This window comes from Miscanthus floridulus, chromosome 16 (genome assembly GCF_019320115.1).
Source record: "Miscanthus floridulus cultivar M001 chromosome 16, ASM1932011v1, whole genome shotgun sequence".
Lineage (NCBI taxonomy): Eukaryota > Viridiplantae > Streptophyta > Magnoliopsida > Poales > Poaceae > Miscanthus > Miscanthus floridulus.
The window spans coordinates 75234834-75248513 of NC_089595.1; the positions used below are offsets into that span (position 1 = coordinate 75234834).

The 13680-nt window shown below is 43.6% G+C and overlaps 1 protein-coding gene and 1 pseudogene across 2 annotated transcripts; one reads left to right on the plus strand and one right to left on the minus strand.

Annotated features, from left to right (window-relative positions):
• Positions 1-3520: 3520 nt before the first annotated feature.
• Positions 3521-6617, minus strand: LOC136512539 (protein RESISTANCE TO PHYTOPHTHORA 1, chloroplastic-like). Of its 2 annotated transcripts, none has more exons than XM_066506508.1 (5): positions 6172-6617; positions 5635-5845; positions 4033-4202; positions 3907-3955; positions 3521-3807 (listed from the first exon to the last, which is right to left on the minus strand). In XM_066506508.1, exons 1-4 carry the CDS (start codon positions 6589-6591, stop codon positions 3929-3931), a joined length of 828 nt encoding a protein of 275 aa, XP_066362605.1. In that variant the 5' UTR covers positions 6592-6617; the 3' UTR covers positions 3521-3807; positions 3907-3928. The 2 variants fall into 2 exon arrangements, with proteins under 2 accessions (XP_066362605.1, XP_066362604.1); XM_066506507.1 differs by having other exon boundaries at positions 3889-3955.
• Positions 6618-7515: 898 nt separating this feature from the next.
• Positions 7516-10483, plus strand: LOC136510850 (uncharacterized; annotated as a pseudogene).
• The last annotated feature ends 3197 nt before the right edge of the window (positions 10484-13680 follow it).

Here is a 13680-nt window from a genome sequence, read left to right on the forward strand (position 1 = left end):
TGATGGTGATGCTATGATAATGATCAAGCGCTTGGACTTGAAAAAAAGAAAGAGAAAAACAAAAGGCTCAAAGCAAAGGTATAAATAGTAAGAGCTATTTTATTTTGGTGATCAAGACACTTAGAGAGTGTGATCACATTTAAGTTCGATAGTCGTACTATTAAGAGGGGTGAAACTCATATCGAAATGCGGTTATCAAAGTGTCACTAAATGCTCTAACTCATTGCATATGCATTTAGGATCTAGTGGAGTGCTAACACCCTTGACAATGTTTGTAAAAATATGCTAACACATGCGCATAAGGTGATACACTTGGTGATTGGCACATTTGAGCAAGGGTTAGAAACTTCACCGACGCCCTAAACTCAGGTGAACGTGGTCACTGTAAGTGATAGGACGCTGGTTTCTGAAGGATCGGCGCATCCGGTAGTAGCAGCAGAAGAAGCGCAGCATCAGTCATCGACCGGACGCTAGCGCTGAAACGACCGGACGCTGGCTGGCTGCGTCCAGTTGAAAGAGTCGAGATGGCGACTAGAGGGGAGGTGAATAGTCCTTTTTTAAAACTTAATCACGTTGGCTAACCGAAATAAGTACGGAATTAAAACTATCGGTCTAGCCAAGACTGCACCCCTCTATCTATGTTCACTAGCACCTTACAAAAATACTAATCAAGCAACAAAGGTGTTGGGTTAGCTAGAGCTCTACTAACCAATTCTAGAAGCAAGGTCACACAAACCTATGCCACTAGTACTTTAAGCAACAAGGGAGCTCCTACACATGCTAGTAAGCAAAAGCACAAAGCTAACTAAGCTCACTAGCAATGCTCAATAACAAGGCAACCAATGCCAAATTAGATAGCGCAAATACTTAGCTACACAAACTAAGCAATGTGACTAACAAGATTACACAAACTAAATTAGCCACGCAAGGGAGCTACTTCTATGCTACACAAGCAAGAAGGTAACTAGCAAGCTACACAAACTAACTAATTACAAAAGCAACAACACAAGCTCAATATATATGAAAGTAATCACAAGCTTGTGTAATGGAGATGCAAACCAACGGAAAGAACAAGGTTGACACGATAATTTTTCTCCCGAGGTTCACGTGTTTGCCAACACGCTAGTCCCCGTTGTGTCGACCGCTCACTTGGTGGTTCGGTGGCTAATTGGCATCACCCGCCAAGCCCGCACGTCGGGCGCCGCAAGAACCTACCGCGGAAGTGAGGATAGCTCAATGACACGCTTTACTAAAGTTGCTCTTCACGGCTCCCGTGGGACGAGCACAATGCCCCTCACAAGCTCTTCTCCGAAGCGTCGTATAAGCTTCTTGCAGGTTTCCACGGAGACCACCATCAAGTTGTCTAGGAGGTGACAACCTCCAAGAGTAACAAGCACCACCGGCTTACAGCTCGATTACCTAGTGCCACTCGATGCAACCTCATAATGTAATTGCACTAGAATCTCTCTCACACACAATCGAATGATCACTATCAAGTATATGTGAGATGGAGGGCTCCTAAGCACTCTCAAGCATGAACACAAATTCCCCCAAGGTGCTCAGCACCAGCCATGGCCGAAGGCCACTTCTATTTATAGCCCCAAGGGCTAAACTAACCGTTACCTCTTCACTGGGTATTTTTTGGGTCGACCGGACGCTGCACCGGACGCACCGGACATGAATACTGGACGTGTCCGGTCGCTATACCGGACGTGACCGGTAGCTGTCTGACCGCCACGTGTTCTACCGTTGCCTCCAATGGCTCTCTAACAAGACGACCAGACGCTCAGCACGAAACGATCGGACGCTCAGCCGCTAAGTCCGATCGAGTCCAGTAAGCCTCCAAGGCCGCCCGGACACGTCTGTTAGAAACTGACCGGACGCTGAGCCTCAGCGTCCGGTCGAGTACAGTACGCACCCACTAACGACCGGACGCATCCGGTCACACCGGACCGGACGCGTCCAGTCACACCGGACCGGACGCTGCCAGTGTCCGATCGACTGTACTGCTGAACACTGTGTTTTCATATTCACACCGGACACGTCCGGTGTGGCGACTGGACGCGTCCGGTCGCACCGTGCAGTTTAGTCCTGAGCCACATACCGGACGTGTCTGATCTCCATACCGGACATGTCCGGTCACTATGTGACCAGCGCGACTAACTCCTCTTCGACTCTAACTTCTTCACCCTTGCTCAAATGTGCCAACCACCAAGTGTATCACCTTGTGCACATGTGTTAGCATATTTTCACAAACATTTTCAAGGATATTAGCCACTCAACTTGCCACGTCACTCGATCCTAGCGACGATGCAATGTTAGATCACTCGAGTGGCACTAGATGACCGATATGCAAACAAGTTTACCCCTCTTGATAGTACGGCCATCTATCCTAAACCCGGTCATAAACTTCTCTACACACCTATGACCGGTGAAATGAAATGCCCTAAGTTAAACCTTTGCCTTGCGCATTCCATTCCATCTCCTCCAATGTTGATGCAACACATGCACCAACATGATCAACAATGATATGATCCACTTCATATCATCACGTGATCATATTGGTTCATCGATCTTGACTTTACTTGCTCTTCACCGTTGCCATTGTCCATCGGCGTCAAGTCTTGCTCAAGCTTCACCGCCACGCGGTTCATCACTCCAAAGCCTTCGACTTGCCCTTTACGCTTGCAACCAGTCCATCAAGCCAAGTATTGTCTTGATCTTCTCCACCTTGATCACATGACTCAATGTCATGTCTCGTGTGCATTTAAGCTCCTTCATCATCACATGTGTGAGCTTTGCAACATCTCCAAGCCATTTTCACCTTCATGGCATATGTTGCTCACATATATGTACCTGTGGACTAATCACCTGTGTATCTCACATAAACACAATTAGTCCACCTAAGTTGTCACTTAATTACCAAAACCAAACCAGGACCTTTCAGCGCGGCAGTGCCACACTTTTGTGAGACAATGCCACAGTGCGTCAGTGCTGCACGTTGAGAGCAGTAATGCCGCACCTAAAATTTAACTTTCGCTGCGAGTTTGTTTTAAACAAGCCTATTCACCCCCTACTATAGGCGACATCAAAATCCTTTCAAAAATCATCCACGCGCTGCTTCTAATTGGGATTACAACCTGCTGATGGCAAGCCACAAAATTACAGTATGCTTCGTTACAGCTGCTAAATTATTTATCTTGAACATGGGACGAGGGCAGTTGATACTGAACCAATATTGCCAGATGAACCAGATGAAGATCTATTGCATCTTAAATTTCTAAGTGTTGAACAGAAAGCAAACATGGGGAAAAGATACAAAGCGCCTGAAGCATGCAATGACTTCGGTAGGGCGACAAAATGCGCATGGGATGTGCAACCTATTATTCTTTCCCGGAAGGATATTGAAAACTCAGAGATGACATGAACCATCCAAATGTTTCCAAGCTGCGCTTCTTGCTTCATCTGACTCCACTCATACCCCGTTTCTTTTTCAGAAAAAAAAAACAGTCAGCACAGATAGCATCTAGGACAAATTGTATTGAGAAATCAAGGCCCATCTAGAGCTGTTTAGTTCCTAGTCAACAAAAACGTTGAGACTTCAGGTACATCTATTTATCACTTAAATGTCAAAGGCTGTTTTTTCATACTCCCTGCATATACACAAGATATAAAAGGCTATATGCACTAAATCTTGGAATAAATTAATCAGGCAGTTCCCTCCAAAAGATGTGAAAATTTCGAGGACTAAATGTTTCTCTCATCACAAAAGCTCTTGACTCCACCTTTTGAAACCAACCATCCAGGCTGCACAGAAATAATATGACAATAAAGATATATTAAGAACTCAATCTTGAAGGAACAGGCAACGTTAAGATGGCAAAGTACCTTTCATGCACACATTACCAGGATAGCACACCAAAAATCTTTATTCCAACCTTTGCAGCCATCCAAGCTGTGCATAAAAATATGATTAAAGATATTTTAAGGACTTGATCTGAAGAACCAGAAAAGATTAGCATGAGAAGTTACCTTCCATGCATACATCACGAAGAAAGCAACTGTATCTGCTGACCATACAACAGCGAAGGACTTCACAAAGAATGGAATTATAACGTTGATCAGAGGGATCAGGAGAAATAAGTAGTTGAGAGCTTCTTTCTCCTTATTTGAGCAGTCACGAGCCCGAAGTGAAGGTATAGCTGCAGAAGTAGATAATGCTCCATTAATATGTTGAGGAAAAGGTTCCTATGCAGTATGAGATAAGCAGCAAATAATGAGTCAAAGTTTCAAGACATGGCCACAAAGTTTTAAATTCTTGTAACTCCAACATCAACTACAGGAATTTTTCATGTATAATAAGACTGAAATATTGTTTCCAACTTTCCTTATTAGCTTGGAATTTTAAATGAACTGTCACGTGCATTTAACTCAAATAAGGTATCAGAGCCTATCAGAGCCTATCAGCCAAGTTGCCTTAAGTTTGAGACCTCGCTAATGCAGCTGTGGCCACATCTACTCATGTAGTCAAATTCCATATGTTGCAGGGCTTTGAAGTTTGAACTGGTTAGTGCATATAATTCCATGAATAGCACAAAGACTCTCCAGAACAGACAAAAGCTATATATATCTCAGTCTTAATTGAAACCTAGTACATGTGAATTCAGACCAGTGTTAACTTGTCAATCAAGTTCAGATTGTGAATAAAAAAGATTCAACTTGTGCGAATTCATTATATGTCTACCATCTTACTAAATCAAGTCCACAAAGAGAATTTTCATCATATGTTAGATTTCAGAATAATGGATTGACATTGCGCTTTCAGCTTTATGGTCTAACATCTTGAATATGGAAATTGCAAAAGTTTGGTTGGGTTCTTAGGATAAAATATATCCAACTGCTCATGTAAGATAACCATTTGCAAATGAGCAAGATTACAGCCGGAAGAGAGGATACTTCATTATGAGTTTCAGTTATCATATTTGTTTGTGTAGAACAAATCAAGCATATATAGACAATGGTAGAAAGTAAAAACACTGTTGGTGCTTTTTGAAGCCTTCGCTACAACTTTCTTAAAGAAGTGTGATTGGTGTGAAAAATTGTTGTTTTTGGAACTGGAAGTACTGGTTGCTACTTACATATACAGATGCCACTTATCGTTGGGGAAATGAAAGGGTCAGAGCTATTCATTCATTTTCCATTTCATCATGTATTTCCCTAACAAGCACTTACATCTGTCTGTCAGGTTCTACTGGGTTTGCTTTGCATGGTAATTTGAATTGTTTCAAGCTTGATCATGTTATGTTGTGTTAGTTAAAGGTCTGGATATGTATACATGCTGTCAGATTCTCAATCCTGCATTCATCCCTGGCTAACCGAACAACAAATGGGAGGCAGGAGATTAGTTCTGCTGGGGAATTAAACCCCCCAGGGAATGAGTGACAGCAAGGGGATCCACTAATTCCCCATCTGGATTGATTCAGCTTGGGGATTTGATCCCAAGCTACCGAACAAGGCCTTAATCCAGTTCAATCCCCCTCCAGTCCCCACCAAAACTTGCTAAGAACAAAACTTGCAAAATGATGTCAAAATCATGTTCTTACTAAGAACAGAACTTGCAAAATTCTTACTTACTGAACATCCAAATGGACCACATTCCCATCAACCTCCAGATGTCTGGCTCATTTGATGGGAATATGAGATTGAAGGAAAGAGCTCCACCGAACAGCATGGAGACATATCCCTGGACTTCAAAGACAGTGTACAGGGCAGTTCCAGGGACAGCAGGGTTCTTTGTTTTCGTGGACGCCCTCGGTGCAAAGGTTGCTGCAGTCTTCTGAACTGCCTGTTGTTCAGCAATAGATCATAACTACAATCAGGAATGTATAAGGAATTTAACTGTGTTTTACACCCATATAAAATTAGTTGATTCAATGGTGAGTTCTGTTAGCTCTATTAGTAGTGAAGATTGACCATTTTTTTGTGACATCTTCTAAACTACTGTGCAAAAAAGAACGAAATGACAAATCTAGATTGATAGTAAATCATCTACAACAATTACTCCTTTCCTACAAACTGAAATCTAGCTCTTGTGGCGTAAGTTCATAGAATTTGGCGACGAAATAAGAACTAGAGTCCAATAAACCAAGGGGACAAATGAAGCAAAGAAACCTTCTTGAGCTCCTTCTCGATCTTGGGATCAACAGGGGGCGGCTGCTTCCGGTTGGATGACTCAGCCGAAGCACCTGCCTCTGCGCCGCCGCCGCCCTCCTCCCGTTCCAAGGTGTCTCCCACGGTAGACGCCTCAGCCGCCGCAGCACCGGACCCTGAACCGTCGGTGCTTGCGCGCGGGAGACTGAAGTACCGCTTGCTCCTCCGACTGCAGCCCGGCCTCCTCCATGAGAGCGTGGCCGACGGTGGCCGCAGTGCAGCAGCAGCCGGCAGAAACGCGCAGCCGCCACTGCTGCTGGCCGGGTTCCCTACCAACAGTTGCATTGCTGGCCGGGTTATGTGGAGAGGAGAGTAGGAGACGCGAAGGGAAGGGATGGGGAACCGATACCGATGGTTCTCCCGCGCCCCGCGCTGGACCATCGCCCACCTAATTTTTTTCCGCGGATGGGGAGGCTTCAAGTCACGGCAGGAGAGGAATAACCGCAAAATAAAAAGAAAGTGAAATCCATGGGTGCCAATTAAACTTTTTTTTTGCGGCGAGCTATTTATCTATGAACTTTTAGGGGTTGTTTGGATCTGACGTTTTCTCAAAACTAGCCTCCATAAAACCAGTTTTACTGTAACTACCTCTAAAATTGGCCCGGTTCATTTCGCTGAAATTTGGTTTTTTGCTAATATTTATGCTGATTTGTTGGGTTTGTTCACTGAAAAGTACTGCTGAAGTAAAATGAACAAGTCAATTATGTTTGATCTCCCAACTAACCCATGTACAAAATATAAACTCAGTTTCCATAAAACAAGAAAACTGTGGATTAGTATTATTAGAATTGATTTTCGATAACCACGATCTCGTATAGCCGCCGCGTGACAGTGGCGGGCCCAGCGGGTAGTCCAGGTAGGCCCAGGACTACCCTAGAATTGGGTCGAAATTTCTTTGAGTACTCTGCGCAGTTGAAAATTTGGCCCATTACTCATCTCTCCCCGTGACCCTGTCTGCGCACTGCCGCACTCTCCGACTCTGTCTGCGACTCTACGCGAGCGAGGCAGCGAGCGGCCCTTCCCGAGTCCTGACGGCTGGCCGTGGCCGCCCCACCGGCCTCCCCTCCCCTGGCCCTGCGGCTCCGCCTGGCCGGCAGCCGGCAGCCCCACCCCGCCAACCTGCGCCCGCCACTCCGCTCAACCTCCGCGGCTCCGCCAGGCACCAGATCCCACATCCCAGTCCGCGTCCGGCGTGCGGGCCGTGGCGTGCCAACTGCCAACGCCGGCCAGCACAGCAGGCAGCTCGCAGCTCCGCAGCAGCGCAGCTGTCTACGCCGACCAGCGCAGCGCCCGTCCGCCCGTCCCATGGACCTAGACCCTGGTGGCCTCTGTCTCACTGTCTGTCCTGGACGCAGTGACGCACACGCATTGCCTCTGCCTGTCTGCCAGAGTGTCTGGTGAGTTTCTGTTTCTCCACAGCTTTCTCCAGATGGCCAAATCTCATTCTTTTATGTAGTTATAACTTATAAGCTTTGGGGTTTGGAAATTGGAAATTAGAAATTAGACTGTAAAGGCTTAGAAATTGTCAATTGTGGATATATTGTCTGTGAGTCTAAAATTTCTTGTCATTTTTCAGAAGGCTTAGGGACTGTAGATCTATCATCTGTGAGCCTAGAATTGAATGGAAATTGTTGTAATTTTTCAGAAAGTTGAGGCACGAAGAAATCAAATATAGCATTTCTTTTTTAGAAGCATGAGGCAAAAAAAGTTGCAACTTGTGCTCCACCAATTCCAGCTGTTGATGAAGAGCAGTCTATTCCTGTTGTAGAAGATCCTCTAATTGTGAGTGATGAAAGTGTTATCGTAGTTGTGGATGAAGGGACAGAAACACCTAGAGTAACACATACAGACACAGATCCTACTAGAGATAATGGGTCAGATGAAGTTGAAGAAGAAGAGAAAGAAGAACCGCCTCCGGCCGCTGATGTTGATTCCCTTGAGCATGACCCGGGACTAAGGAGTCCTATTTCAACCTTTGATGTGAATGAACAAGATTCTATCAGAAGAAGGTACATTTTAAAAGGCCCCTGTCATCTTTATGCCTATAATTATCCATCCAGAAAAATCTATGGTAAAGATCGCTGCTTTAATTTTGTTTGGTTTCATAAGTACCATTGGATTGAATATAGCGTAGAGAAGGATGCAGCATATTGCTTCTATTGTTATTTGTTTGGTAAGGAAAGTGGAAAATTTATTACGGATGGTTGGCATAATTGGAATATGGGAACTATATCACTTGACAAACATGAGTCTTCAACTTTACACAAGTTTGCTCAAGAGAAATACAGCTTATTTGTGAAAAAGGGTACAAAAATTGATACTGTCATTGAGAAGGTGTCAGAAAAAGATCGAGTTGATTACAAGGCTAGGTTGACTTATTCACTCAGATGTTTGAGATTCCTTCTGCATCAAGGATTGGCTTGTCGTGGGCATGATGAAACTGAAGAATCTAACAACAGAGGGAACTTCCTTAAACTCTTGAATTGGCTTGCAGGAAATAATGAAGAGGTGCACAAAGTGGTTCTGAAAAATGCCCCAGGTAATTGCATTTTGACCTCCCCTCGCATACAAAAGCAAATTATTAGATGTTGCTCTGAGGAAACCACTAGATACATACTTGAAGAACTTGGGGATGACTACTATGCAATTCTAGCTGATGAATGTAGTGATATATCACATAAAGAACAATTGGTTGTTTGTTTGCGTTATGTTGATAAACGTGGAAGTGTTTGTGAAAGCTTACTTGGAGTAGTTCATGTTCCTGGCACCACTTCTTTGGAACTTAAAACAACTATTCAATTTTTACTCACTAGTCATCACTTGAGTCTTAGTTCTTGTCGTGGGCAAGGATATGATGGAGCTAGCAACATGAAAGGAGAGGTTAAGGGGCTAAAAACACTGATAATGAAAGAGTCCCCTTCTGCTTATTATGTGCATTGTTTTGCACATCAACTCCAATTAGTGCTTGTTGCTGTTGCCAAGGGAGATATTGGGGCTAGTACTTTTTTGCTCAAGTTTTACGCTTGCTGAATATTGTTGGAGTTTCTTGCAAACGCCATGATATGCTTCGAGATGTTAGAGCACGAAAATTGAAGAAAACACTTGAGTTGGGTGAAATAGAAAGTGGAAGTGGGTTAAATCAAGAGATGGGATTGGCTAGGCTTGGTGATACTAGGTGGGGTTCTCATTATAGAACTGTTTTGCATATCATTGACATGTATTCTACCATTCAGGAAGTACTCATAACTCTTGGAAAGGATCCCACACAAAGAGATGATTGGCCAAACATATATGCTATGGTTCTGACTTTAGAGTCATTTGAGTTTGTTTTCAATGCCCACTTGATGCTTGTGATTCTTGGGTACACAAATGAGTTGTCTCAATCTTTGCAAAAGAGAGACCAAGATATTGTTAATGCAATGACACTTGTTAGTGTGGCAAAGACAAGGTTCCAACAATTGAGGTCTGATGGGTGGGAAGATTTCTTAGAAAAGGTTAAATCATTTTGCATCAAATATTCTATTGATGTTCCTGCAATGGATAGCAAATATGAGCCTCATGGAAGATCCCATCGCTTTTATCCTGTACAAACAATTGATGATCACTATAGAAGAGAAGTGTATATTGGTATTATTGATAGAATTCATCAAGAGCTTGAGAATCGGTTTGATGAGGTTAGTAGGGAGTTGCTTATTTGTATGTCAGCATTGAATCCCTCCAATTCATTTGTCTCATTTGATGCTAAGAAAATCCTTAAGCTTGCAACTTTTTATCCCAAAGATTTTTCAAGTTCTGCTTTGAGGACACTTGAAATTCAACTTGGCACATATATTAAAGATGTAAGAATGGATGATAGATTTGAAGGACTGAACAACCTCGGTGAGCTCTCTAACAAGCTTGTTGACACTAAGAAACATGAATTTCATAGTTTGGTATACTTAGTCCTTAAATTGGCATTGATCTTACCAGTGGCGACAGCAAGTGTTGAAAGAGTATTCTCTGCATTGTGTTTAGTGAAGAATAAGGTGAGAAATAGTATGAGTGATAGGTTATTGAATGATTGTTTGGTTACCTTTATTGAGCGTGATATATTCTCCACTGTAAGCGAGGATGACATAGTTCATGCTTTCATGGCAATGAGAAAGCGCAAAGCAAAAGCCTTGAACTAGAACTTGTATTGTAATCTCTTATTTATGTAAGACCTTATCTTATGTATAATCTATTTGTGCAAGTTTTGGATCTATTTATATAAGTTTTGAACCTTTCAATTGTATTATCTCAATTTGGTTAATTTATAGCTACTTTATCCGAACTTTTTCTTTGAATTTTGTCGTGTTGCACAATAAATTTTTTGACTAGGACTACTCTGGTTTTAAATCCTAGGTCCGCCAGGGTAATTTTTTTCGCAGTCCCGCTTTCGCGCTAAGCAGGTTTGGCCGCCTATGCAAGATATAACCACGATCAAGATCGGATATGGTCAAGCAGCGCCACTTGCGAGTATCTGAGTCCAAACCTATTTTTAATAAAGCTCACGCTAACTAACTAACAAACTCAAAACTGGTTTTCCTAAAATCTAGTTTAAAACTCATTCAGCTAAAACAGGTTTAGAAATTAGAGATCCAAACAACCACTTAAACTATAGGCACCGTAGGTCTATAGTATACGGGTGCATTTTTCCTACTCCCGGGAGTAATTACTCACACCTTCAATAAACCACATTGCGTATGTGTGCATACTCATTTATTAATTTGAGTATGTTTATATACTCATTTTATGATACTCTAAATCATACTACATGAAATTTTTTCAAACTAACCCATATTTTGTAACATATTATTTTAATACTATTATAGTAGTATACGATTATACTTATTTTATATACTCAATGCATACTTGCACTTGACATACATAGTACCCTAGATTATCCAGTATGATCATATACTTTGTCAACATACACTCCGTCGGTCCATATATACTCTAAATCTAGAGATATACACATGGGAGTAACTACTCCCTTGGAGTAGGAAATAATTTCCCTATACTTTATAAACAACCAATTAAACGGTAGGCACCGCAGGTCTATACTTAATAATAATACTGGCATAAATCTCATGATAAGTCCCAAAAGATTCATATTGAACTTCAATCGGAGTATTTATTTATCTACATAATCCAGCGCACATAGATTAAGTGCATGTTTGGATCTCATTTAGACTTTGGATTCTAGATAATGAATTTAGAATTTGGATAAAAAAATTAGGGTATTTAGATCTTAGTTTTCATTGTGATTACTGTATTTGTATAATAAAAAATTCTGAATAGTAGATTTAGGATGCATAGTTGGATTCTAGAATCTCATTCTACATACAAATGTTTGGATCATATTATCATTTTTCTACCTCATTCTCATTATTTTAGGAGATCGAAACAAGCCCTATGTGAGAGGGAGGAAGACGACTACAAATGACGGTTGTGCTTGTCAGTGGTTAGAGCATCTCCGAGAGTCTTTCTATAATTTATCCTCTAAATCATCATTTAGAAAATTATTTGAATAAAATTATTTTCTATATCCTTGTAACCTTTAACAAGTTTCTATATATTTTGCATACTCTAGGGAGTGATCCTCGCTCTTCATTTTTAACTAGCGAGAAATACGAAATAGATGTTGTCCATATTTGGAGATCCAGTTAAAGAAGCCATTTGTGGGGTATTTTTTCACCAAAATTTATATTCCTGTAAATTAGAAAATATATAAAGAGTCTTTTGGAGATGCTATTAATGGCTGCTTTTTAATATTTATTTACTATTTCTTTGAGCCATTAGATATCTTAAAAGAAAAAAAATTCTGATTCAACCCTTCCCAATCCTTACAAATTTCGGACATGCTTAGCTGGGACCTGGACTAGAGGGAGATTGCAGTAAGGTGGGAAATGAAAGAGGGAGAAGTATGACAGGGAGAAGTATGACAATGGCCTCATGAGGAAATTCCACTTTTTATGGGCCCAAAGATTTATTTCCGCAGAACAATCCAAGAAATTATACAAGGAGCTCAAATCCATTTTGTTATACCTCTGTTGACTAGATTTTTTGTTGTGAAACATGGTGTTTCGATTTGAGCTAATTATTTTTATGGCAACGTGCATGTGAATTGTTAATTTTGAAATTTACAGGCCTAGTTTCTTGAAGATGTTTATAGAGGTAATGTCATGTGCGGTCGCACATACGCCAGGCGCACAAGAGCCCGCGACGTGCGCCAGGCGGCCGAGCGAGCAACGGCCGAGCGAGCAGCCAGGGCGCAGGAAGGGCAGGCGAGTGGCTAGGAGGAAAGTTAGCCAGGTGATTAGTTGCTTCCTTGTTGGATTAGTCCTACAATCAAGGAGAGCCTTCTCCATCTGTTAGGCCACGGGCCATATATGCATGTACGCTGGGACAATTGAGATTAACGAAGAAGTTATCCCTAATCTCTCTTTCTCTCTTAAGCCGACGGCCGAGGGGCATAACCTCGCCGGCGTGACGGACGGCGGCTACGAGCTACGTAGCCGAGGTTCGGCCAGTCAGGGGTTTGAGGCCCTTGACAACCTGGTATCACGAGTCCAGCGAACTTCGCCACCTCGCTCCCGCTCCACCAGCCTATCCACCGCCGCCGCACCACCATCCTCACCACCGCCATCCCCGTCTTCCTCCACCGCATCCACCGCTGCCCAGCCGATCATGGGGGAACAAGCCATCGCCGACCTCACCAAGATGCTCCAGGACCTGTCCGCGGATATGGCGACCATGAAGGCCGACCTGGCATCCCTGAAGGACAAGTCGAGCTCTTCCTCGACGGGTGCCGGGCCCACCGACGGTAGCCATCACAACGACCGGCCGCCGCGGTTCCAGAAGATGGACTTCCCGTGCTTCAACAACAAATTCAATCCGCTGATCTTCATCAACCGATGTGAGTCCTACTTTCACCAACAGAGAACCATGCCGGAAGAGAAGGTCTGGATGGCCTCGTTCAATCTTGAAGACGTGGCCCAGCTGTGGTACATCCAGCTCCAGGAGGATGAAGGCATGCCGCGCTAGGGTCGATTCAAGGAACTCCTCCATTTGTGGTTTGGCCCTCCTCTCCGATCGGCCTCCCTGTTCGAGCTCTCGGAGTGCCGGCGTACCGGGACGGTGGAGGAGTACTCCAATTGGTTCCAAGCACTCCTTCCCCGCGCCGGCTGGCTTGACAAGATCCAACGGGTCCAGCTCTACACCGGCAGCCTCCTTCCGCCTCTGAGTCACGCGGTGCGCATCCACAACCTCGAGACACTCGCCAACACGATGAGTTTGGCGCGCCAGGTGGAGCTCATGGAGATCGACAGGCAGGCCCAGGCCCCGGCTTGGCCCACCGTGCGCGGTCTGCTACCATCGCCGCCGCCTCGCCCGGCTCTTCCCGCGCCGCCCCAGCAGCTGGCGCTGCCCACGCCACCGACAGGTGTC